The sequence below is a fragment of the Anomaloglossus baeobatrachus genome, chromosome 4 (assembly GCF_048569485.1).
Source record: "Anomaloglossus baeobatrachus isolate aAnoBae1 chromosome 4, aAnoBae1.hap1, whole genome shotgun sequence".
Taxonomy (NCBI): Eukaryota; Metazoa; Chordata; class Amphibia; order Anura; family Aromobatidae; genus Anomaloglossus; species Anomaloglossus baeobatrachus.
The window spans coordinates 300,520,776-300,544,377 of NC_134356.1; the positions used below are offsets into that span (position 1 = coordinate 300,520,776).

Sequence of the window (23,602 nt, forward strand, 5' to 3'; positions counted from 1 at the left end):
TTTTGAGCAAGGCTTTCCTCCTTCAAGTCCTTTGCAGATCTCCATACACTGAGAGGGGACTACTGGGGTGTCTATGTCAGCATCATTGTATTTTTCATTATGCTACACTGTTTGCAATGGCACCTATGAGGTTGGTCCAGAGTCTAAGGCAGTATTGGGATCTACACTACAACATTCTGCACATTTAACACTAGCTTAACAGATCCTGGTGAAGTGTGATGTTGTAGCACAGCATTTTAAGTAGATGCTATTTTATCTTTGCGGTCTTCTAGAGACTTCTCCTTGAAGGCTCTGCATTTTAGAAGAGGATGGTGTAGGGGACATTGCTTTTGAAGTCCATAGATTTGATCTTTTCTTGAGGACTTACTTGCCCTGTGAGGAAAACCTGTGGAGGTAACATTAGTTTTATGGACTGCGACTGGTATTTTACAAGGCTTGACACCAGGGGCAGTGGGACATGACAGAGTGAAATCGAAACTGGGATCATTTCTAATTATTGCCTGTTGAGTGACAAAATCTACAAACACTGTGAAAAGAGGAAATGGTACATTATGAGTCATAACGAGAACCATGCATGATCCACTTCTCTTGAAGGTTATATGGAAGTTTTAGGACAATTGGGTTAACACCACTGGCAGTGTCCAATCTTGGCAGATCTCCTTCTGCCTGTGCAACCTGTACCTCCACTAATAAGTCACTTAGATCCCTGAGTTTCTAGTAACTTTACTAACTATTTTGGGAAAAGCATCAATTCTCTTATACAAAATATTTTTTATAACTTCTACTGAACGATAAGACTCATCAAGTCTTTCCCATACCATACGATGACCAGTGTCTTGATACCTTATGTTAATATTTCTGATCTTTTGGTGTGGTCAACAGATTCACTTCCGAGACATTTTACAAAGAGATCTAACTCCTCACTAGGAGAAACACCCAAGTCTTTGATGTCATTCTGGAAGAATGCTCACCACAACCTGTAGTTTTCATCACAATCTGTTAACTTTCCAAGTCGTTTGGTAACAAGCTGTTGCTAAACAAAGAACTTTGCATAGTTCACGGTGGCTTGGTCAGCGCCATAATGAGCAGGTGTGCTGTTGTTGTGTACCACCCCAGCGCCAGTAGTCAGGCTGCTGCTCGGATCCGGATCCGCGATGGCTCGAGGGATCTCCGTACCCGAGAGGGGGGGGGGATGATGCCCCGGGGCTTGGTGATGGACAGCTGGTAGTTCCGTTGGGGAAAAAAGGGGTCAGTGTGTACTCCCTCTATCCAATAATGCTGATGACACTGACAACTTGCAAACCAGAATTCGCAGCACCTCTGTAGCCAGGAGGGAGCACGCCGGGATCCCGTGCCTGATGATGTTGCCTGTTATCCTGTGACCTTGACCTTGGCACCTTGTTCTACAGTTGGTCCCTTTCAGCTTGGAACTGAATGGGTCCCGCTCACCCGTATGGCTAACGGAGTGAGCTTGCTCTCAGGGTTCATGCTTGGGATTTTCTGGACTGTGTAGTGGGAAAGTCCTATCCCTCTTGTTGCGCTAGTACCCCGATTTTGGAGCGGGTGGAGGGTGAGTCTTAAAGGACTCGTCCTCGTCGGGTAAATTACCAGGAAGTGTGAAGCTACTTCGCGGCCTAGGGTCCACGTATCCCCGTCGTGCCCTGGCCCCTGCCCAGAGAAATCTCAAGGCCGCTGGCTGCCCTGCTTGGCAGTTCCGTGCCCCTTGACACAGTCCCCTGCGACCGGGGTTCCAGGTCCTACCAGGCCCAGACCAACGTCTGCCACCTAGTAACTGAGGAGCCCAGCTCCCTGACCTCTCCACACGAGAGTCACCAGTAAACCACTCTCTACAACTGTCTGCTAACACTCCTGACCTCCCCTTACCAACTCCCCAAGTGGCCAGCCCTATTCCCTTCAGGCTGTTCACTGGTGTGTCTGGTGGGTGTGGAGCAGAGTGTTTCTAGAATTTTGATTAGCTTGTTCTTGGCAACACCACAGGCTAGGGATCCGTAACCAAGGAGGATTGGATACTGTGCTGAAGGGCAGATTGCACAATACCCTGTGACGACCTGATAGGCCAGGGCATCACAGTTGTGCTGTATGTGTGGTGTAACATCATACCTGTTAGGAGCTTTAGTCTCAGGGTAGTCTGCATAATACCGTTCTGAAGCGAAGGGTGTCCTTCTAAGTCGGAATGGAGGTGGTACCTTCTGTTCTGTAGAACTGTAGTTGCGGTCAACGTCATTCTGTTCCGTACTTTCTTGCTTGCAGTACTGCAGTTCAGAATGGTATCTCGGGTAGTCAGTATAGGCTGGTCAGTGTAGTGGATCAGGGTTGTTATCTATTCTGGGATGCTCGTGGACATACTCTGAGATGTGCTGGTCTGGTCCAAGTATGTTGCTGCGTTCCTTGGATTCAGGATACTCCACGGCCTCCAGGAACTCTGCTTTGGCCACTGCCGCTGCTGCCTCCTTTTCTGCAATAAGTTTTTCCAGAGAGGCCTGCAGGCGTGCTCTCTCAGCTTGTTGTTCTGCTAGCAAGTGTGTTCTTTCTGCTTGCAGACGCGCTCTTTCTGCTTCTTGATCTGCTTGCCTCAGCTTTAGCTGCATGTCTTGTGCAGCGAAGGAGGATTTTACTTTTGCGGCTTCTGCATGAGCGAGAGCAGCAAACTCTTTTACTGAAGACTTGTTATAGCAGCTTGCTTGGGACCTCGTCCTGAGTGAGGATGCCTGTGTTGCAGACATTGCTCACCTGTATGCAGACTTAAGTCTATGCAGGAAGAGACTTCAGAATGGATGGATCTGTGTTGCACTTGCGGGGGCTGCACGCCTTACTTGTGACTGTATGGCGGACGCTGCTGTACCCATATGTTGCACCGTGTGGAGGGTAGCGGCTCCATATAGTCCAATCCACTATCACTTGTGACTAGCATCTGTTTTACTGTTCTGTCTTCATGCACATTTGCACAGTGTGCAATTCAACATACAGCATAAACCTTCTTCTGTCTTCCATAAAAAGCAGACTGTTGCTCTGTAGTCTAAACTTATTTATTGATTAAGAGTGAACTTGGTGCACAAGAGTATACAGTATGTGGTAAAACTGTAAGAATACAAATAACAATAGTTAGTATGGAGCACATAATGCATACAGGTATTACATAACATTGTACAGAGGAAATGCTCTACAAAATGGAGGCTGCATATACATGTGAATTCCTATCTGGCCTAGTTTCCTTACATCATCACAACTAGTCAATCCAATAACAGATTTGAGCATAATGATGTTACATATAGTAGTAATCCCTTACCAGATATGCTTTCGTAAGGACAGTGGGTCTTTATCAAGGAAAGTGCCAGGAGAAAGAACAACACACATCCTCTTGTGATGAATTCTCTCTTAAGATGGTTCCTCTACTAGCATGCCCAGGAAATCTCCCAGAATACACCAGGACACTCCCACAGAGGAAATTCTGAACACTACAGAACTATGCCACTAGATGGTGTCCTAACATCATTTAACATTTCTAAGGCAAATAGCACACTATGAACTTTATGACTTTGTTTTATGCCTGACTGGGCAGAACAGCTAGCATTCAACAGAAACCATGATTTTTACAATTTTGTAGCATTTTGGCATAAAGTAAATTGGCCATGCAGAGGTTCAAGTTCTGTAATGGGACTAAAGAAAATGAAATAAAAGGCAAATAAACATTTTTAAACACATAAAATAATATAACAACTGAAAATGTGTCTTATATTCTAGGGTCTTCAAAGTAGCCACCTTTTGCTTTGATTACTGCTTTGCACACTCTTGGCATTCTCTTGCTGAGCTTCAAGAGGTAGTTACCGGAAGTCATCTTCCAACAGTCTTGAAGGAGTTCCCAGAGGTGCTTAGAACTTGTTGACCCTTTTGCCTTCACTCTGCGGTCCAGCTCACCCCAAACCATCTCGCTTGGGTTCAGGTCTGGTGACTGTGGAGGCCAAGTTATCTGGCATAGCACCCCATCACTCTCCTTCTTAGTCAAATAGCCATTACACAGCCTGGAGGTGTGTTTGGGGTCATTATCCTGTTGAAAAATAAATGATGGTCCAATTAAACGCAAACCGGATGGAATAGCATGCCGCTGCAAGACGCTGTGGTAGCCATGCTGGTTCAGTATGCCTTCAATTTTGAATAAATCCCCAACAGTGTCACCAGCAAAGCACCCCCACACCATCACACCTCCTCATCTATGCTTCACGGTGGGAACCAGGCATGTAAAGTCCATCCGTTCACCTTTTCTACCAAGACACGGTGGTTGGATCCAAAGATCTCAAATATGGACTCTTCAGACCAAAGCACAGATTTCCACTGGTCTAATGTCCATTCCTTGTGTTATTTAGCGCAAACAAGTCTCTTCTGCTTGTTGCCTGTCCTTAGCAGTGGTTACCTAGCAGCTATTTTATCATGAAGGCCTGCTGCAAAATGTCCCCTCTTCACAGTTGTTCTAGAGATGAGAAGGTGTGTCCAAACTTTTGGTCTGTACTCTCTCTCTCTCTCTCTCTCCCTCTCTCTCTCTCTCTTTATATATATATATATATATATATATATATATATATATATATATATATATATATATATATATATAAATGTATATGTATATATATATATATATATATATATATTTATACGCGTATATATATATTATATATATATATATATATATATATATATATATATATATGCATATATATATGTACCCACATATATATATATATATATATATATATATATATATGTATGTATATATATATATACAGTGCCTTGCAAAAGTATTTGGCCCCCTTGAATTTTTCAACCTTTGCCCACTTTTCAGGCTTCAAACATAACAAAAAAAAATTAAATTAATGGAAAAGAATCAACATGTGGGGTACATTTGTAAAGTTGAACGAAATGTATTGTTTATTTTAAACATTTTTAAAAAAAAACCTGAAAAGTGGGGCGTGCAATATTATTCGTGCCCTTTACGTTCAGGGCAGCAAACTCACTCCAGAGGTTCATTGAGGATCTCTAAATGATCCAATGTTGTCCTAAATGACTGATCATGATAAATATAAGCCACCGGTGTGTAATCAAGTCTCCGTATAATGCACCTGCTCTGTGATAGTCTCAGTGTTCTGTCTAAAGCACAGAGAGCATCATGAAGGAACACAACAGGCAGGTCCGTGATACTGTTGTGGAGAAGTTTAAAGCTAGATTTCATTACAAAAGATTTCCAAAACTTTAAACATCCCAATGAGTACTGTGCAAGCAATCATATTGAAATGGAAGGAGTATCATACCACTGCAAATCTACCAAGACCCGGCCGTCCCTCAAAACTTTCATCTCAAACAAGGAGAAGACTGATCAGAGATGCAGCCAAGATGCCCATGATCACTCTGGATGAACTGCAGAGATCTACAGCTGAGGTGGGAGAGTCTGTCCATAGGACAACAATCAGTCGTGCACTGCACAAATCTGGCCTTTACGGAAGAGTGGCAACAAGAAAGCCATTTCTCAAAGATATCCATAAAAAGTGTCCTTTACAGTTTGGCACAAGTCACCTGGGAGACATACCAAACATGTGGAAGAAGGTGCTCTGGTCAGATAAAACCAAAATCGAACTTTTTGGGAACAATGCCAAATGATATGCTTGGCGTAAAAGCAACACAGCTCATTACCCTGAACACACCATGTCCACTGTCAAACATGGTGGTGGCAGCATCATGATTTGGGCCTGCTTTTCTTCAGCAGGAACAGGGAAGATGGTTAAAATTGATGGGAAGATGGATGGAGCCAAATACAGGAAAATTCTTGAAGAAAACCTGTTGGAGTCTGCACAAGACCTGAGACTGGGACGGAGATTTGTCTTCTAACAAGAAAATGATCCAAAACAGAAAGCAAAAGTCTACAATGGAATTGTTTACAAATAAATGTATCCAGGTGTTAGATTTGCCAAGTCAAAGTCCAGACCTCAATTCAATTGAGAATCTGTGGAAAGAGCTGAAAAGTGCTGTTCACAAATGTTCTCCATCCAACCTCACTCAGCTAGAGCTATTTTCAAATGAAGAATGGGCAAGAATTTCAGTCTCTCGATGTGCAAAACTGATAGAGACATACCCCAAGCGACTTGCAGATGTAATCACAGCAAAAGGTGGCGCTAAAAAGTATTAACTTAAAGGGGACGAATAACACTGCACGCCCCACTTTTCAGGTATGCTTGGTGTTCTGTGACCTGCCTCCCGGAACAGAATGTAGCGTGTCCTTTGTGGCCCATTGGCCCATCAGCTTGGAGCTTTCCAGGCCCCGCTCCCCACTATGGCTAAGTGGAGGAGCCTGCTCTCAGGAGCTCACGCTTTGTATTTCAGTGGGCCGCTTGTTTGGAAAGCCCTATCCCCCTCGTTGCGCTAGTGCCCCCGATCTCTGAGCTTCATCAGAACAGTCCATAAAGGTCCTGTTCTCCGCAGGTGGGTCGTCTGAAGCTTCTCCCCGACCTAGGGTCCGTGTACCCCGTTGTGCCTTTGGTCCCGGTGATTAGACCCAGGCTGCTGACCGTCCTCCAAGACAGGTCCCAGGCACCTATCCTCAATCCCCTGTGACTGGGGGTCCGAATCCTCTAGGTCCAGACCACCGTCTGCGACCTAGTATGCTTCACCCCTGTCAGCTACAACTCCCAGCTTCATCAGAGCTCCTTACAGCTTGAGGGCTACCACTGAACTGACTTGACACCTCCCATCTCCCTGCCGGACCCCTAGTTGGGCGGCCCTATTCCAGCTTAAGCAGCCCACTGGTGTGCCTGTCAGGGTGTGGTGTAAGGTGTATCTAGGATTTGTGAATGCTGGTGGAGTCAGTAATGCAGGTTAGGTTCCCAGAACCATGGGTATTTGAGCCCTGCACGGGGAGAGAAAGAACCCTGTGATGACCTGACTAGTCCAGGGCATCACACATCCTTCTGCAGAGTTTTGAAATGGCTATTATTATGCAATCATCAGCATCATTATTTCAGTCATCTACATGCTGGAGCACACTTTCAATAATCTGCAGGAGGAGGTGGTGGTCCCCGAGGAAGAGAAGGAAGCAGAGGAGGATGCATATGGGATACCAATATCTCAAAGGTCTGGAGTGTTTTCACACAGATGGGTGGCAGAGGAGGGTGGAGTACAGCGATAGAAGGTGCTCATGGTACCTATCTAACTATTAGTGGAAGTGCAGGAGCTGAGGAACAAATGGAGAAGGATGAGGAGGAAAAAGAGATGGGCACACAACAGTCAGGGAATGAAAAAGATATTGATAATGTCTCTGTTGTCTGTGGTTGGTCGGAGGGGACAGAGGGAGGCAGCTTGAGTTTTACCCCGCCACTAACACACCATGGATTTGTTGTCTGAAGCGCCGAACACATGAGCGCCACCTTGCTGCATTATCTGCAATATGATTTTCAGATTGCTATGATTAGAAATAGCAATGAATATTGGGTTTCCAATCTGTTAGATCCATGGTACAAGAATAAATTTTGCCAGGTGAGTCACCCCTGGAAAGGGAGGAGCGCATGATGGAGTATAGAAACAAGCTTGTACATAATCTAAAGAGAGGTTTTCCCCAAGACAGCAATGAGGCACACAGTGTTCATCGCAGTTTTATACTTCCGACCCTGGGAACATTGAGTCATCATCGCAGAAAAAATAACAGCAGCAGCAGCTTGAGTCGCAAGAGCAATTTCTGGGAGTCATGGCACATATTTTTAGACCATCTCATGCACCAGCGGAGCAGAGTTCAAATCTGACACAGTGAGCAACTGGAGAGGATGGTGCAGGAGTATCTTGAACTCAATATTGATGCTATCAGGGGGTTGGATCCTTTAGCATTTTGGTCTTCAGAAATGGAAGAGTGGCTTGAACTCGCCAGTCATGCCTTGGAGGTTTTGTCATTCCCGGCAGCCAGCATTCTCTCAGTACGTGTCTTCAGAGATGCTGGTGGTGTCCTGACATATAAGTGCATCCAGCTGTCCCCTGAATGTGTAGACTGCCTAACTTTCATCAAGATGAACAAGTCATGGATCTCCAATGACTTTTCCACCCCAGTCGCAGACTGTGCAGATAAGGCGATGGTGTACTTTTTATTGTGTTGCTTTGATATTGTTTTATTGCAGTTTGTGACAGCTTTGTTGTGGCTTATTTCACTGCTGTTTCTACCGTTACTAATATTACTAACAAGTGCCTTTGTGGGGAAACAATCAAATGGTGTGTCCACCACTGTTACTTTTACAATTTGTCTTTCTGTAATGTGTGAAGCAGCTATTATTCCTCCTATTCTTCCTCCTTTTGCTTCCTCCTGAGTTGCAACAAGCCAATTTTTTTTTTAAATGGCCTACTCCTGTCACCCATCCAACTCTTCATTTGAAAGCTGTAAATTCTGGGCCAGACCCTATCTGGTACATGGCCCATGCCTCACTGCTAATGAATTACAAAGGAATTCAGCTCACCCACTCCAAGTCTCCAGGCCTTCTCACTGCAGCACGGACAATCGGCTGGGCAGCTGCAAGCATATAAGAAGAGATCTAGCGCAGAAAGGAAGGCACTCTTCAATATAAATTTCCATATGGTTTATTCCATGTGCACACATGTGAAGGTAGGTACAGACAGCCCCTAGGCAGGGGAAAAAATGACAAGCGATGCGTTTCGACCTTATTACACGGTCTTAGTAATGTAACTGACTAATCTAAGTGCAGAATTTAAAAATACATTCATTCACATTATAATTAACACACATGTGGAGTGACCGCTGATGCAACTCCTGTTGTTAACTCTTTCTTGCCTTCATTACACTTCACAGTCTGATTCATTATAGGCTTGAGTTGTTAGAGATCTATAAAAACTAGAAACACTATGTTAGAAGAGCAATATCAGTAAACTGTACTTCTACCAATTATATGTATTGTATATATTACACAGATTCATTTTTTATAGAGGGGGCAAATCTTAATAAATCTACTGTCAATGTATACATTTTGTGGACACCGAAATGCCCACCTGAATATTTCTTGTATATCACATGTCTAATTAAATGGATGCTAGTAGGACTTTATTTTAGCTAAAAGCTTGACACAATAGAAACAAATACAGACAAAAAAACTCTATTAAGAGAACATTATCCATATAACATATAAATTTAAGCTTAATATGGTTGTACCATGTGTATATTTAAAGATCTATTAATTCATATATAGGAAAACTCCATATATTGTGTTCACCGATCTGAATAATACATAAATAAAAATCACAGTGCTCTCTTATGGAATTTCTTATATATATAACATGTCCTATTAAGTGGATTATGATAAAATTTTTTAGCGTGGTTATCCCTTTAAGTTATAAACGTTATCCCTAGATGTGCTGTGCCATAACACTGTGGGCACTGTAGAGCAATTGATTCCGCTTTCCTGGTGTCTACCCTAAGTTTTGGAAATGTGGAGACTTCAAGTTGGGTCTCCAAGTTGGGTCTTGTTTGTAGTGGCAGGGGTCTCAGAGGAACAGGCCTACTCCTGCACTCTTCATTTGAAAGCTGTAAATTCTGGCCCATGACTGACTGCTGTGCAAAGGCACTATGGGGCAATTGAAACTGTTCTGGTGTCTGCCACTAATTTGGGAAATGGAGATGGATAATGTCCTTGTTGTGTTGCCTGTAGCAGTAAGGCTCTCAGACTGGTTGGCATGCAGCTACCTTTCACTCATCTACCTCTTTTATTATCCTTAAATGTTTCTTGCAATAACAGTCTATAAATCTAATAATGCAGCCAACTGAGCAGTAAAGCAGTTTGAGCTGTTGCATGAGGTATGAGAGCTCCCAGCCCACCAGGCCTATACTCATCCACCTCAATTTTTCTTATGTTAATAGCTTAGGAAGCTAATGGCCATACAACAACAGTTTACCTCCACTGTAAAATGGTATGGGCTGTTTGGGAGCTCTAAGGCCCCCATAAAGGTGTTGTGTATGCCTTTGTCTTTGCCTCCCATTGAATTCAATGGTGTTCGGGTATACGTTCATGGAACCATTAATCGAACATTTCAGCAAACACAGGTGAAGTCGGCAAACATGAACCAAAACAAAGCTTTGGAGGTTCACTCAGGTCTACTGCTTAATTCCTTAGTGAAAGAGCATATTTTGTCCTTAATGACCATGCCAAAATTTAGAAATCTGACTAGTGTCACTTTATGAGATAATAACTCTGGAATGTTTCAACGGATCTGGGTGGTACTGATATTGTGTTTTTGTGACACATTGTACCTTATGTTAGTTGAAAATTTAGGATGATATTTTTTGCATTTGTTTGTCAAAAAATCAGAAATTCGGTCAAAATTTAGAAAATGTCACAGTTTTCAACTTTTATGCCATTAAAGCAGAGTTATGTCGCACAAAATGGTTACAAGGTAACATTTTCACATGTCTACTTTACATCAGCATCATTTTTGAAACATAATTTTTTCTGTTAGGAACTTAGAGATAAAGGATTAGAAAATACCCAAAAGTGACAGCATTCTAAAATATACACTTCTCAAGCTGCTCAAAACGACATTCAAGAAGTTTATTAATCATTCAGGTGCTTTACAGGAATTAACGCAAATTGGGATGAAAAAAAAATGATATTTTACCTAAAAATGTTATTTTAGCCCCAATTTATTTACTTTTTCAAGGGATAGCACAAGAAAATTGATTGCAAAATTTGTTACACAGTTTCTTCTCTTCATATTAAAAATGTTCAATGTTTCACATGTTGCTTTAGCACTAAATTTTTCACTTTTACAAGAGCTAACACCAAACCCTGGACAAAATAGTTTGCTACCCAATTTCTTATGAGCGCGGTGATACCACAGATGTAGTCAAAACGTTCTGTTTGAACAAATGGGAGGACTCAGAACAGAAGGAGCAATATTTGAATTTTGGAAAGTAAATTAGGCTAAAATAGACTGCAGGCACAATGTCGTATGGGCAGGGCCCCTAAGGTACCTAAACAGCAAAACCCACCACAATTGACCCCATTTTGGAACCTAGACTACTCAGGGATTTTACCCATGGGTGTAGCAAGCATTTTGAACCCACCGAAACTTTATAGAATTTGATAACATTTGGTGGTCATATTGAAAATTTTAATTTTTCAACAAAATATTTGCTTTAGTACCAAGTTTTCCACTTTTACCTGAGAGGGTGAGTATAATAGTTTTTTTTTGTAAGTGTGTAGCATGATGGGGGCCATGTACCAGTATGGAGGCCATGTACCAGGATAGGGGATAATATATGCCAGGAACAGGGACCATATATACTAGGATGGGGCCATGTATGAGGATAGGGAGCCTACTTTACCAGGATGGGAGCCATGTACCAAATTTGGGGATCATATATACACTACAAGGATGATGGCCATATAATAGAATGGGCAGCCATAAGTAGGGGCTGGAACGGATTAATAGCATTTCAATAAATTTTCATGGGCAAATTTTATTTGACATAAGAGCTGTTATAGTTCGGGGTTCCCTCAAGCCTCGAACTGCTCCTGCTCCATCCTCATCCCCTACATTGGTGTTGGCTGACTCCTCTGCACCACCTGTCCGACGCTCCATGTGCTTGGCTGCTAGGTGTCAGATGTCCAGGGTCTTGGGTAATCCTAAGCCCAAGTCCCTGTTTTGCCCTATCGTGCATGCGCGGGTTCCGCTGCCTCTCCAGGCTCTAAGTGCAGGACTCCCGCATGTGCGTAACATTGCCAATGAAGTGGCGGATCCTGATTGGCATCTGGCGCCATTGCCATCTGGCGTCTTGCTTGGGGGAAGACTTAAGGGTACTTTAAACGCTGCGACATTGCTAGTGATACCGTACGCAAAAGCACCCGCCCCCGTCGTGCATGCGATTTCGTGTGATCGCTGCCGCAGCGAACATTATCGCTACAGCAGCGTCACACCCATATACCTTGTCAGCGGTGTCGCTGTGACCGCCAAACAATCCCTCCCTCAAGGAGGAGGTGCGTTCGGCATCACAGCGACGTCACTGCGACGTTACTAAGCGGCTGTCCAAAAGAAGTGGAGGGGCGGAGATGAGCGGGACATAACATCCTGCCCACCTCCTTCCTTCCGCATTGCCGGTGGTCGGAGGTAAGGAGATGTTCGTCGTTCCTGCGGTGTCACAAATAGCGATGTGTGGTGCCGCAGGAACGAGGAACAACATCGCTACTTACCTGACAATGATTTTTTGTAATTAAACGACCTCTCTAAAACAAACGATTTGTCTTTTTTGCAATCGTTTTAGGTCGCTCCAGCCTGTCACATGCTGCGACGTCGCTAACGACGCCAGATGTGCTTCACAGACACTGTGACCCCGACGATATATCATTAACGATGTCGCAGCGTGTAAAGCCCCCTTTAGGCTATAAAGTACCCCCGACAATGCCCATGGCTGCGCGAGCATCATTATTGTACTGGTGACAGTCTGTGCAGTGCAATACAGTGGTCATAGCGCCAATAGCCTTGCAGTGTCTGAGGCAGGGTTGCACGTGGTTATAGGAGCGGTAGGCAGGGTTAGGCGTCCAGTGTCCATCGTGCCAAGATTTGCAGCGAGGCACAGCCAGGGCCAGTTATCGCGCCCATCCCTGTAATGTGGCAGCAGCTCAGTGAGTCTAACTGAGCTGCTCCAGCTGACCAGGTGTGCCCCCTACACACACGGTCAGTGTTCTCTAGTCCTCCCTGTGCTGTGAACAGGGGAGGTCTGGTGCTCGGTGGTGTGCTATGAACACCACCGATTGTGTTTTTTTCTTTTTGTGTCTCTCTGAAGTTGTGCCGTCTGGCCGCCTGTCTCTCTGTGGCTTTGTCATCTGCCCAGAGGACCTTGGGAGATGATTGAGCTATTATTTGTTTTGCTACAATCGTCCCTCTGCATAACAAAACATAAACTGAGCTTGGTCACAAAATAAATTAAACTTGTAAGTCAAAGTAATACTGTATAAGTAATATAAATGCAAAGAAAAGTTTTGTGCAGCAAGACAGTCATAAAAACAGTCAAACTAAAATAAATGGTCAAAAATATTTGTTAGTGATCAACTCCAGGAATTCATTGTCATATGACCTGACTTTTCAAGAACATTTGTGAGGTCCACGTTCTGGAGTATGCAGATGTGGGCATGTGGACTAGAATTTGGCTGAAAAATATAGTTTTGTATGTGACTGATTAAGTCCTGGAATTCATTATCGGATAACCTGACATTTCAAGAACATTTGTGTCATCCACATTCTGGAGTATACAGACGTGGGCATACTGTATGAATGAGAATTTGTCTGAATAATACTTTGGTATGTGATGATCGTGGTCTGGAATTAATTGTGAAATGGTGTAAAATGTGTTTTACTGATTAAAATAGTCATTTTTATGTGAAAAGTAACAAATAGATTCTCTACTGGGGCTCACTCAAGAGAAAATATAAATTATTTGAAAAAAAAGATTCTTTCACACAATTTGGTGTTATCCAAGTCAATTCAATTATGGGACATTGTCTGGTATTTCTCAAAGCATTGGGTGACACAAAAGCCTGTTTGGGATGGGCATATGCGGCAATGATACCGAGAATCACTCCTGATACAATGCTTACTGCAAACCCAACATCTTTTGTGGGTGCGATTTTGAGTGGGAGTGGAAGGGACGAGGGAAATAAAATGTTAGTCTGACAGTCTCCGAACATCCTATGACTCAAAGGCTGTCTCCTGTGCTGTTGAGGTGAATAGGAAAAATTGAACAATTTTCTTCTGGCGCTGGAGAAATGTGAGCTTTCCTCGCAACTTTTTGTACAGGACAGGTTGTAATCTGTATGAGGTAGATTGCTACCTTTTAATACCCGACCCTGGTCTTTTGCTTCACAAGGTATGGTTGAAGCACCGGGTCCAACAGGTCACTGCATCCCATGAACTTATAATCAGTTACACAGATTGATTTCTCTTTGTCCCTGGTTGCGCCCCTGTTTCTGACCATCACAGTGGTGTCCGCATGCAGGGTGATCAGCATATAGATGTCCTTTCTGTCTTTCCACTGCACTGTAAGTAGTTAGCAACTTGCCAGCGAGCATGGCACGCCTTTTCCAAATGTCTGGACACCAACTGTCATGGAAAACCTACTCATTTTTTTCTAACTGTCCAATAGGTCCCTGTATTTTAAGCATTGAGAGATTTGAATGGGGGATACTAGTATAATAATTGTCGGTGTACACATGGTAACATTTGTCTAAAAGTGATGTAATTAGCTCCAAGTCAATTTTACAAAGGATGCCAATTGTCTAGGAGCAGTTGGGTGATTTGATTTGGTTGTCCCTATCTTCATAAATGAGAAAAGTGCATGTGTACCAGCTTGTGATTTCACACATTTTACTGTATATAATTTGATGCCACATTTGGAGCTCTTGGACGGGATAAATTGGTGAAATGACAGACGGCAAAATTAGTTCCACCTAGTTTGATGCTAGGGGCTGCTACAAAAGGGGGAATTTGTGGGAAAAAGGACTGTTTGAGATACTACAGTGGAGGTGGGACTTCAGAACTTGGCCCTGCCTCTGATGTTTTAGCAGTGGCTCCACTTCCATTGGCCTGTGGAGGAAGCCAAGTCACCACTGTCTGAAAAAAAGTTCTGCATCAGATGCAGATTCGGTATCCATCCCAGAACTGCCAGATCCACCAAACATTCTATGCACCCTTTTATTTTATATCACTGCCTAACTAACTAAAAACTAAACTGAATCTGACACTGACATTTGGTTCCGGACAGTTGATGGGTGCATTATAAGATCTTGACAGGTGCACAATGCATGTGCCCACCACTTTGGCCCAGGACAAAGAGGAGAGAGAGGCTGAGAGAGGACTTCTGTGGTATTAAGGTTCTGGGGATGATGGGGGTGTGGCACCCCTGAACTGGTCAGGCACCACTGAGTACTGCACCCATGCTGGGGCAGTACTTTCAGGTAATCCTAAAGGCTGGAATAGGGTGTGTATGCACAGACACATAGCAACCAGGTCTCCCACACCTTGAGAGGAAACCCTTGGGCAGACCCAAGAGGGGGCTTGCCTCCACATCTCATCAAGGGGTGTAGAAGAGGGGCTGGGAGATAAGGTTGCAAAGGCTGTCAGGAAAGAAGGGGAGTGAGCCAGTCTGTTAGTGGAGTGCAGCGGTTGCCAGAAAACGCAGGCGCGTGCACACACTAGGAAGACCCTGCACGTGAAGTAGCTGTTAGTGGGAGAGAATGGTTACCAGCCAGTCAGTCAGAAAGACGCTGAGGGAGTCAGTCGGTCGAGTACGGGGACTCCTGGTGACTAGGCACGCACGGGGAACAGGTCCCTAGAGTAGACGTCCATTTATTGATCTACTAAACCTGCTCGTGAGGGGAACTACAAGTCCCTCACCAACCAACTAGAGTCCGAGCCTCACCAGCAATGAGGGGGCCCATAAGGAGGATCGAGCCTGGAGCCATCTTCCTTGGTCCACGCTGCCAGCAAATGGGCCAAAAAGGGGAGAAAAGGCAGTAGCAACTTCCCTGGATGAATCCCACGGTACTTCAAGTCAAGGGTTATCCGAAACAAGAAGTGCTAGGAAGGTGAGTTAACGGTTAACCTTAGACCGGCCTAAAGGATACCTGGTTCTCCTGATTTAATCTCAGCATCGCCCGTGTACCTCACAAAACTATCCAAAAGTGAGTAAAAGCAAGTTGAAAAACTTTCTGGACTGAGACTGAGTTATTTTGGGACCTGTTGTTCCATACACCCGAGTCCCTGGGGCCAGCCTCAGTCACGGGAGGCCACACCATCCGACTGCAGACTCTATCAGCCCCAGACGCTCGTTAAACCTGCAGTGGCGGTCACCCATAACCCTGACCGCAAACCGTGAGTGGTGTCAAGACTCCTATACATACAAAACCGACATACCTGTTGCCAGAAATACCCAAGTGAAGACCCTATGGCATCCCTGAAGGTGGAGTGGTGTCCCTGTGGCAACTGCTGCAGGTGGGCTCCACATTTTTTTCGTCATGAACAGGATCAAGGACTAGACCTGTTTAGACAGGTGACAGTACGCCTCAGCGGTCCGATCGAAAAATTTGAACTGCCGCCATTGTGTCACCGTTAAAAGTGCACGATTTTGAAGGCTGCAGCCCGCGCAGAAGAAAAGGTAACCGCCCACGAAGAGGAGTGACTGGCCCAGCATGGGAAGAGCGCTCTGACACAATGAAAGGACAAGATGGGGGCGGATCTGTCCCCAGACTGCGGGGACGTCGCAGTCCTGTGGGAGGAGAACAACCAAAAATGAAACTAAGACAAAAGCGTGACCAGAACCTGATGAGCAACAATAGAGACAAGATGGCATCAGCGGAAGGTGACAACAAGGAACTGGGATGGACCAGGCCCATGACTGCAGAGAAGCTGGAGGTAGAAGTGGGAAGAATTGCCAATGGTATGGAAGAGCAGAGCAGACGAGAGATCGCCGCTTGGAAGAAGAAGATGATAATGGCAATTAGAAACCTGCGGTTGTCGGTGCAGTGAGGCCCGCCTGGAGGAGCGGCCCACGATCAATTGCAGTCATCATCGGCAATAGCGACCCTGCTACGGGTTGTCTCTAGCATGAATCTGAGTGAGTGCAAACCGCCCCTGTTCCACCTGGTATGCTGACCCCACCGGCATTGTCATCGGAAGCCGGTGTGATGTCTGATGCGATGCCCGATGTGATGCCTTTGAAATGAGAAGTTACTTTTTATAGCGATGTCACTTTTTTTACGTGATCACCATTACTAGGTTGCATAATGGCAATCACATGACCGGTAACCGAAAAAAATAGCCCAGATTATGTTCTTCAGGGTCTCAGGTACCCGAGTTAGCTGAAACCCTGTAGACTTTCCAACCCTGGGGGTGCTATGCACTTTTTCCTTACCAAAGACAGTAAGGAATAAGTACTCTTAATGGTTGATGTTTTAAAATGTATTGGCGGTTGTGAAGAGGTATAATAGAAAAATGACTATACAAGTTTCACTGTAATCATATTGTCCTGCATTATCACATTGACAAGTCAATTTTATTAAACAATGAAAACCATAAAAATATAACCGAAATAATGTGGGGGTTTTGCAATTTCCCAGTACTTGAATTTTTTCCCTTTTTCTAGCACATCGAATCGTAAAATGAACGTTGCCATTCATTGTACGATTAAAATGTATGTTCTATGTAATTTAAAAAATGTCATATTGAACATGAAAGAATTCTAAAGGTGTGCTATCAATTTTGGGTAACGGACCACCCCATTTGTTGAAGGGTCTTATTTTGCTGGGTGCTAATATACAAGTCATGAATTTTCTCCATACAGGGCTTCTAGCCTCCAGCAAAAAGAAATATATAAACATATCAGGAGTACAAGAAAGTTATACTGTAGTTTCATGTTTTTATACAACACTTTCAATATGTTTTCAGTGAAATACAACATGGGTCAGTAGCCTCTTCTCTGAGGATAAATTTACATTGCTTTTAACAGTATAAAGTATATCAGGATAGTAAACAAATTAGTTTTGTCAAGATTTATAAGTAGTTTACTAGTAAAGTAAGTATAAGAAAACTTGTTATACATTTTTTACTGCCATCTGAAACAATGCTTCTTGGCAGTAAATGCCAAGTAGATAAACCACTAAAGGATGCTTATATGGAGGAGATTAAACTGTTTTAACTGCCAGCCATCAGGATTTTTTTTTACATTTATATACTTCATATTCTGCTGGTGTTTTATAGAACAGGCTTTAACGATTTCTATTTGTATTACATGCTATAAAAGCTGCTAGAAATACTCCAGTAATCCTTTACAATATCATTCTGACATATGTATTTAAAGTTTTTAAGGATTATCCAAAAGTTATGGATGGATAATTATTCCACTGAATCAACTCCTTAATTACTTCTGTCACAGATTCAGACCTAGTAAAATCCGATTAATTTTCCATATACAGCAAGTTGTTCAAAATGTTTCTCATAGATAATTATTGAAATACATTCATGATAATAACTGAAATAATTGAAGTCACTTCTCATGCAATGCATGGGTGCCCAAATATTATTTATTTTATGGAACACATTTTTAGGTTTGAGTATGAGTAGCATGGAAAAAAATGGAAAAATAAAAATCTGTAAAAAAAACCCCAAACGCATTATAACTGCCATTAGAAATAGTTACTCCTTCAGTTAACAACTCAATAGTTTTTTGAGCCAGAATTTAAATGAGCATGCTCTTTAGTTTCTTCTCCAATAATAAAGTTTCTAAACGTGATTTACAACAAAACAACTTATAAAATATTTGTTAGACATAAATTGCAATTCAGATTACATTTTTTAATATATATAAAAATGTTAAAAAAGAAGAGGGATTCAGCAAATATCAAGATTCAAGAGGTCCGGTTGGCATAAAACTATGGATTTATTGGTAGAAAAATTAAAAAATGTAACAAAGCTTTAAATAATAATTTGCAGGAAATAGTGCGTTACGGACAACACGTTTCGGTGGTATAAACTGTCTTCTTCACTGTCCAAGCCAAAGCTTGAGTTATGGCTTGGGTCGTGAAGAAGGCGGTTTATACCGCCGAAATGCGTTGTCCATAAGGCACTATTTCCTGCAACTTATTGTTTACAGCTTTGTTACATTTTTACATTTGTCTACCAATAAATCCATAGTTTTATACCAACCGGACCTCTTGATATTTGCTGGATCCCTCTTCCTTTTCCACATTGTTCAAGACCTACTCCCGGTCTGGATCCATGCAATATTCAGGATAACAGGAGGAATTACTCATTCAGAGCTTATAAAATGTTAATGTTATAAATTACCACCCATGGAACAATTAGGCCACTAATTCTGTTCTTTCCATAAATTGTAAAAAAAAATCATCCAGCACTCAAAAATTGACACTATACTCCACATCTATTTAAAAAAATTGCAACTTAATGTCATATTCAGGTAAGATCACAATGTAGAAATCACATACGATATAACATGTTTCTGTGGTTTGGTCTCCACCACCCCTTAGTTATAACATTATCTTGACTAAGCTAACTGGTTTTACCCATCATGATTTATTTTTTCTTGTGGCAGCTTAGTAATCTTTTTATAGGCCATCAGTTGAACCAGCTGATTTTATTTTTCATTAAGTGGCAGGATTGCTTTCTAATGACTAATATAATGACTGTATATTATAAAACTACAGGGTGGGCCATAAGTATGGATACAACCCTGGGTGGCTCATAAGTATGGATACATCTAGATAAAATGCATGGGAGGAGCAAAATATTTGAGGCCGGGTGATGCCCATGGCGGCCATCTGCAAAGCCGCCTTTTTGAATTCAAATTTACTCTTTTTATCAGGGTGTATCCCTACTTATGGCCCACCCAGGGTGTATCCATACTTATAGCCCACCCTGTATTATAAAAAAAAAAAAACTAAATTACCTTGTACAGTAGGAAATTAGTTATATGCATATTCTATTTATGGAAGATATTGAAAAATTATAATTTTGCAGTCTATTTTTTCGTAACAGAATGAATAGAAGATATTTGCAGAAGGCAACAAAACGGACATTTCTCATAATAATATTTATTGGAACTCTTTGGGGAAAGTTATCAGTTGGAGCAGTTCATCAAAGAGGTAAGCTGCTTTCTCTTATGAACTGAGATTTTCTTAAATTTAAAAGTAATATATATATACTAGAAGGTGGCCCGATTCTACGCATCGGGTATTCTAGAATTTACGTATTGTGTAGTTCATGTATGATTTTTGTTATATATATATATATATATATATATATATATAGATGTTGTTGTGTGTAGTTACCAAGTGTTTGTGTAGGGCGCTGTACATGTTCTGGGTGTTGTCTGGGTGTGGCGGGGGGTGAGAGCGGTGTTGTATGTGTGTTGCGTGTGTTGCGTTGTTTGTGGAGCGTTGTGTGTGTGTGTGTTGCGCGGTTTGTGTGGGTGTGGTGTGTTTCGGGGGAGGTATGTTTTGTGCAATGTGTGTGTTGTGCGGTATGTGCGTATATTTATGTATGCCACGGTGTTTGTGTGTTGGGTGTTGTGTGTGTGCGCGTTGTCTGTGTGTGTGGGTGTCTGTGTAGGACGGTGTTTGAGGTTCCCAGTGTGTGTGTGGTGTGTTGTGTGTGTGTGTGTTGGGGGGAGGTGTGCACCTCCCATCGTGCTCCATCCCCCATGCTGCGCACCCCCCATCGTGCCCCATCCCCCATGCTGCGCACCCCCCATCGTGCTCCATCCCCCATGCTTCCCAACCCCCATCGTGCTCCATCCCCTATGCTGCGCATTCCCCATCATGCTCCATCCCCGATGCTGCGCACCCCCATCGTGCTCCATCCCCCATGCTGCGCACTCCCCATCGTGCTCCATCCCCGATGCTGCGCACCCCCCATCGTGCTCCATCCCCCATGCTGCGCACTCCCCATCGTGCTCCATCCCCCATGCTGTGCACTCCCCATCGTGCTCCATCCTCCATGCTGCGCTCTCCCCTTCGTGCTCCATCCCCCATGCTGCGCACCCCCCATCGTGCTCCATCCCCCATGCTGCGCACCCCCCATCATGCTCCATCCCCCATGCTGCGCACCCCCATCGTGCTCCATCCCTCATGCTGCGCACCCCCCATCGTGCTCCATCCCCCATGCTGCGCACCCCCCATCGTGCTCCATCCCCCATGCTGCGCACCCCCCATCGTGCTCCATCCCCCATGCTGCGCACCCCCCATCGTGCTCCATCGCCCATGCTGCGCACCCCCATCGTGCTCCATCCCCCATGCTGCGCACTCCCCATCGTGCTCCATCCCCCATGCTGTGCATTCCCATTGTGCTCCATCCTCCATGCTGCGCACTCCCCATCGTGCTCCATTTCCCATATTGCGCCCCCCCATCGTGCTCCATCCCCCATGCTGCGCACCCCTCATCGTGCTCCATCCCCCATGCTGCGCACCCCCCATCGTGCTCCATCCCCCATGCTGCGCACCCCCCATCGTGCTCCATCCCCCATGCTGCACACTCACCATCGTGCTCCATCCCCCATGCTGCGCACTCCCCATCGTGCTACATCCCCCATGCTGTGCACCCCCCATCGTGCTACATCCCCCATGCTGTGCACCCCATCGTGCTCCATCCCCCATGCTATAATAGTTCTCCTATTATACTCAGAGAGGAGTATAATAGGAGGACTATAATAGGAGGAGTAGTCCTGGGGGGAGAGCAGTATAATGCCGGCTCCCTGCACATGTGTACTGGGATCCGGTGTACGCTGGTAACTATGATACACATCGGGTAACTAAGGGACCTTAGTTACCCGATGTGTATAATGGTTACCAGCGTTCACCGGCTCCGTCACGATCCCAGCATCGCAAGGTTATGTCTGGCGCTGCTGGAATCGTGACGGAGCCGGTGTACACTGGTAACTATGATACACATCGGGTAACTAAGGGACCTTAGTTACCCGATGTGTATAATGGTTACCAGCGTACACCGGCTCCGTCACGATCCCAGCAGCGCAAGGTTATGTCTGGCGATGCTGGGATCGTGACGGAGCCGGTGTATACTGGTAACTATGATACACATCGGGTAACCAAGGGACCTTAGTTACTCGATGTGTATAATGGTTACCAGCGTACACCGGCTCCGTCACGATCCCAGCAGCGCAAGGTTATGTCTGGCGATGCGTGCGGAGGGCCGAGGCGAGCGGGCAATCCATGTGGAGGGCGGGGCCAGGCCGAGGCGAGCGACCAATCCGTGGGGGGGCGGAGCCGAGGCGAGGCGAGTGGCCAATCCGTGCAGGGGTTGGGGCCATGGCGAGCCCAGCAGCCAATCAGCTTTGTGTCACCGTAAGGACACAATTTTGGAGCAAGACAGACAGACAGACAGACAGACAGACAGACAGAATAAGGCAATTATATATATATATATATATATATATATGATAATAGTTTGTAGTGTATTAAAATATATGTAGATAGATGGGGCATCTTTTATATTCTAAAATGTGTTTTATTTTAACTATTACAAAAGTAGAAGATTAATGAAAAGACTGGAATTGAAAATCTTATAGTAGTTTTTATTTTGAAACATTACAAAAAGCTAGTGTAATTGGTTATACTATTTGGAAATGAAGAATTATTCACATTGTATATATTTGGTATTTGCATTTTACTATATACTAAAATATAATTTTTTTTATATCTAATATATAAAGCTAAATGTGTGTATGTATGTATGTATGTATGTCCAGGATTGGCATCTGCACCGTCGCAGCTACAGCCACAAAATTTTGCACACTCACACGTCTGGACCCCGAGAGCGTCATAGGCTATGTTTTGAGGGGAAATTTTAACCCTGCACTTTACAGTTATTCACCAAAAAACCTGCCTCCATTAAAGCGAATGGAGCTGGGAGCCACAGTGCAGCCAGAACTTCAGAAAAATGCGCAACCACGCCCTTAAATTGAATGTTGGTGTGTCACAATGCAGCCAAGGAAAGAGACAGACACAGACAGGGAAAGAGGCAGACACAGACAGGGTAACAGACAGACATAGACAGGGTAAGAGACAGACACAAAGAGACAGACACAGACAAAGAGACAGACTGACAGGGAAAGAGACAGACAGGGAAAGAGAGGGAAAGAGAGGGAAAGAGAGAGACAGGGTAAGAGACAGACACAGACAGGTAAAGAGACAGACACAGACAAAGAGACAGAGACAGACACAGGAATATTGACAGACAGGGAAAGAGAGGGAAAGAGACAGACAGAGTAAGATACAGACAAAGAGACAGACACAGGGAAAGTGACAGAGGGAAAGAGGGAAAGACACAGACAGGGAAAGAGAGGGAAAGAGACAGACAGGGAAAGAGAGGGAAAGAGACAGACGGAAAGAGAGGGAAAGAGACAGACAGGGAAAGAGACAGACAGGGAAAGAGATAGATAGATAGACAGACAGGGAAAGAGATTGAGACAGACAGAGAAAGAGACAGAGACAGTCAGAGACAGACAGGGAAAGAGACAGACAGACAAAGAGATAGAGAGAGAGACAGAGAGAGATATACAGAGGGGGAGACAGACAGAGAAAGGGAGAGAAACAGAGAGACAGTTACTATTCCAGGCAGCGCCAGGTGCTGGACCCCGAGAGCGTCATAGGCTATGTTGTGATACAAAATTTTAACCCCACGTGTTCCAATTTACCAATCAATTTTGCCCCTATCTACATAATGGGGAAAAAGTGAAACGAAAAGTGTTTCCGCACCGTCGCATTTACAATCACAAAATTTTGCACAGACACCTCATGTGACCCAGGGAACGTCGTAGACTATGTTTTGACAGGAAAATGTAACCCCGCACTTTACAGTTACTTTCCAAAAAACATGCCTCCATTAAAGTAAATGGAGCCTGAAGCTACAGGTTATTAGTATGAGCTGTGATTGGTTGCTATAGGAACAAAAGACATTCATAGTATATGAAGCTTATATGTGAGTTAATAAGATGTCAGAGGGGAGACAGATAGAGAGAGACAGACAGAGA

At 44.0% G+C, this 23,602-nt stretch overlaps 1 protein-coding gene across 3 annotated transcripts in view; it reads left to right on the plus strand.

Annotated features, from left to right (window-relative positions):
- The window catches only part of TAFA2 (TAFA chemokine like family member 2), a 643,090-nt gene that overhangs the window by 395,925 nt on the left and 223,563 nt on the right, over positions 1–23,602 (plus strand). For all 3 annotated transcript variants that reach the window (XR_012753036.1, XM_075344946.1, XM_075344947.1), the window contains exon 3: positions 19,594–19,700. Coding sequence is in view for 2 of the 3 variants with exons in the window: in XM_075344946.1 (XP_075201061.1) it covers positions 19,595–19,700 (106 nt within the window). In the remaining variant the exon portion in view is untranslated. The remainder of the gene's footprint in view (positions 1–19,593; positions 19,701–23,602) is intronic.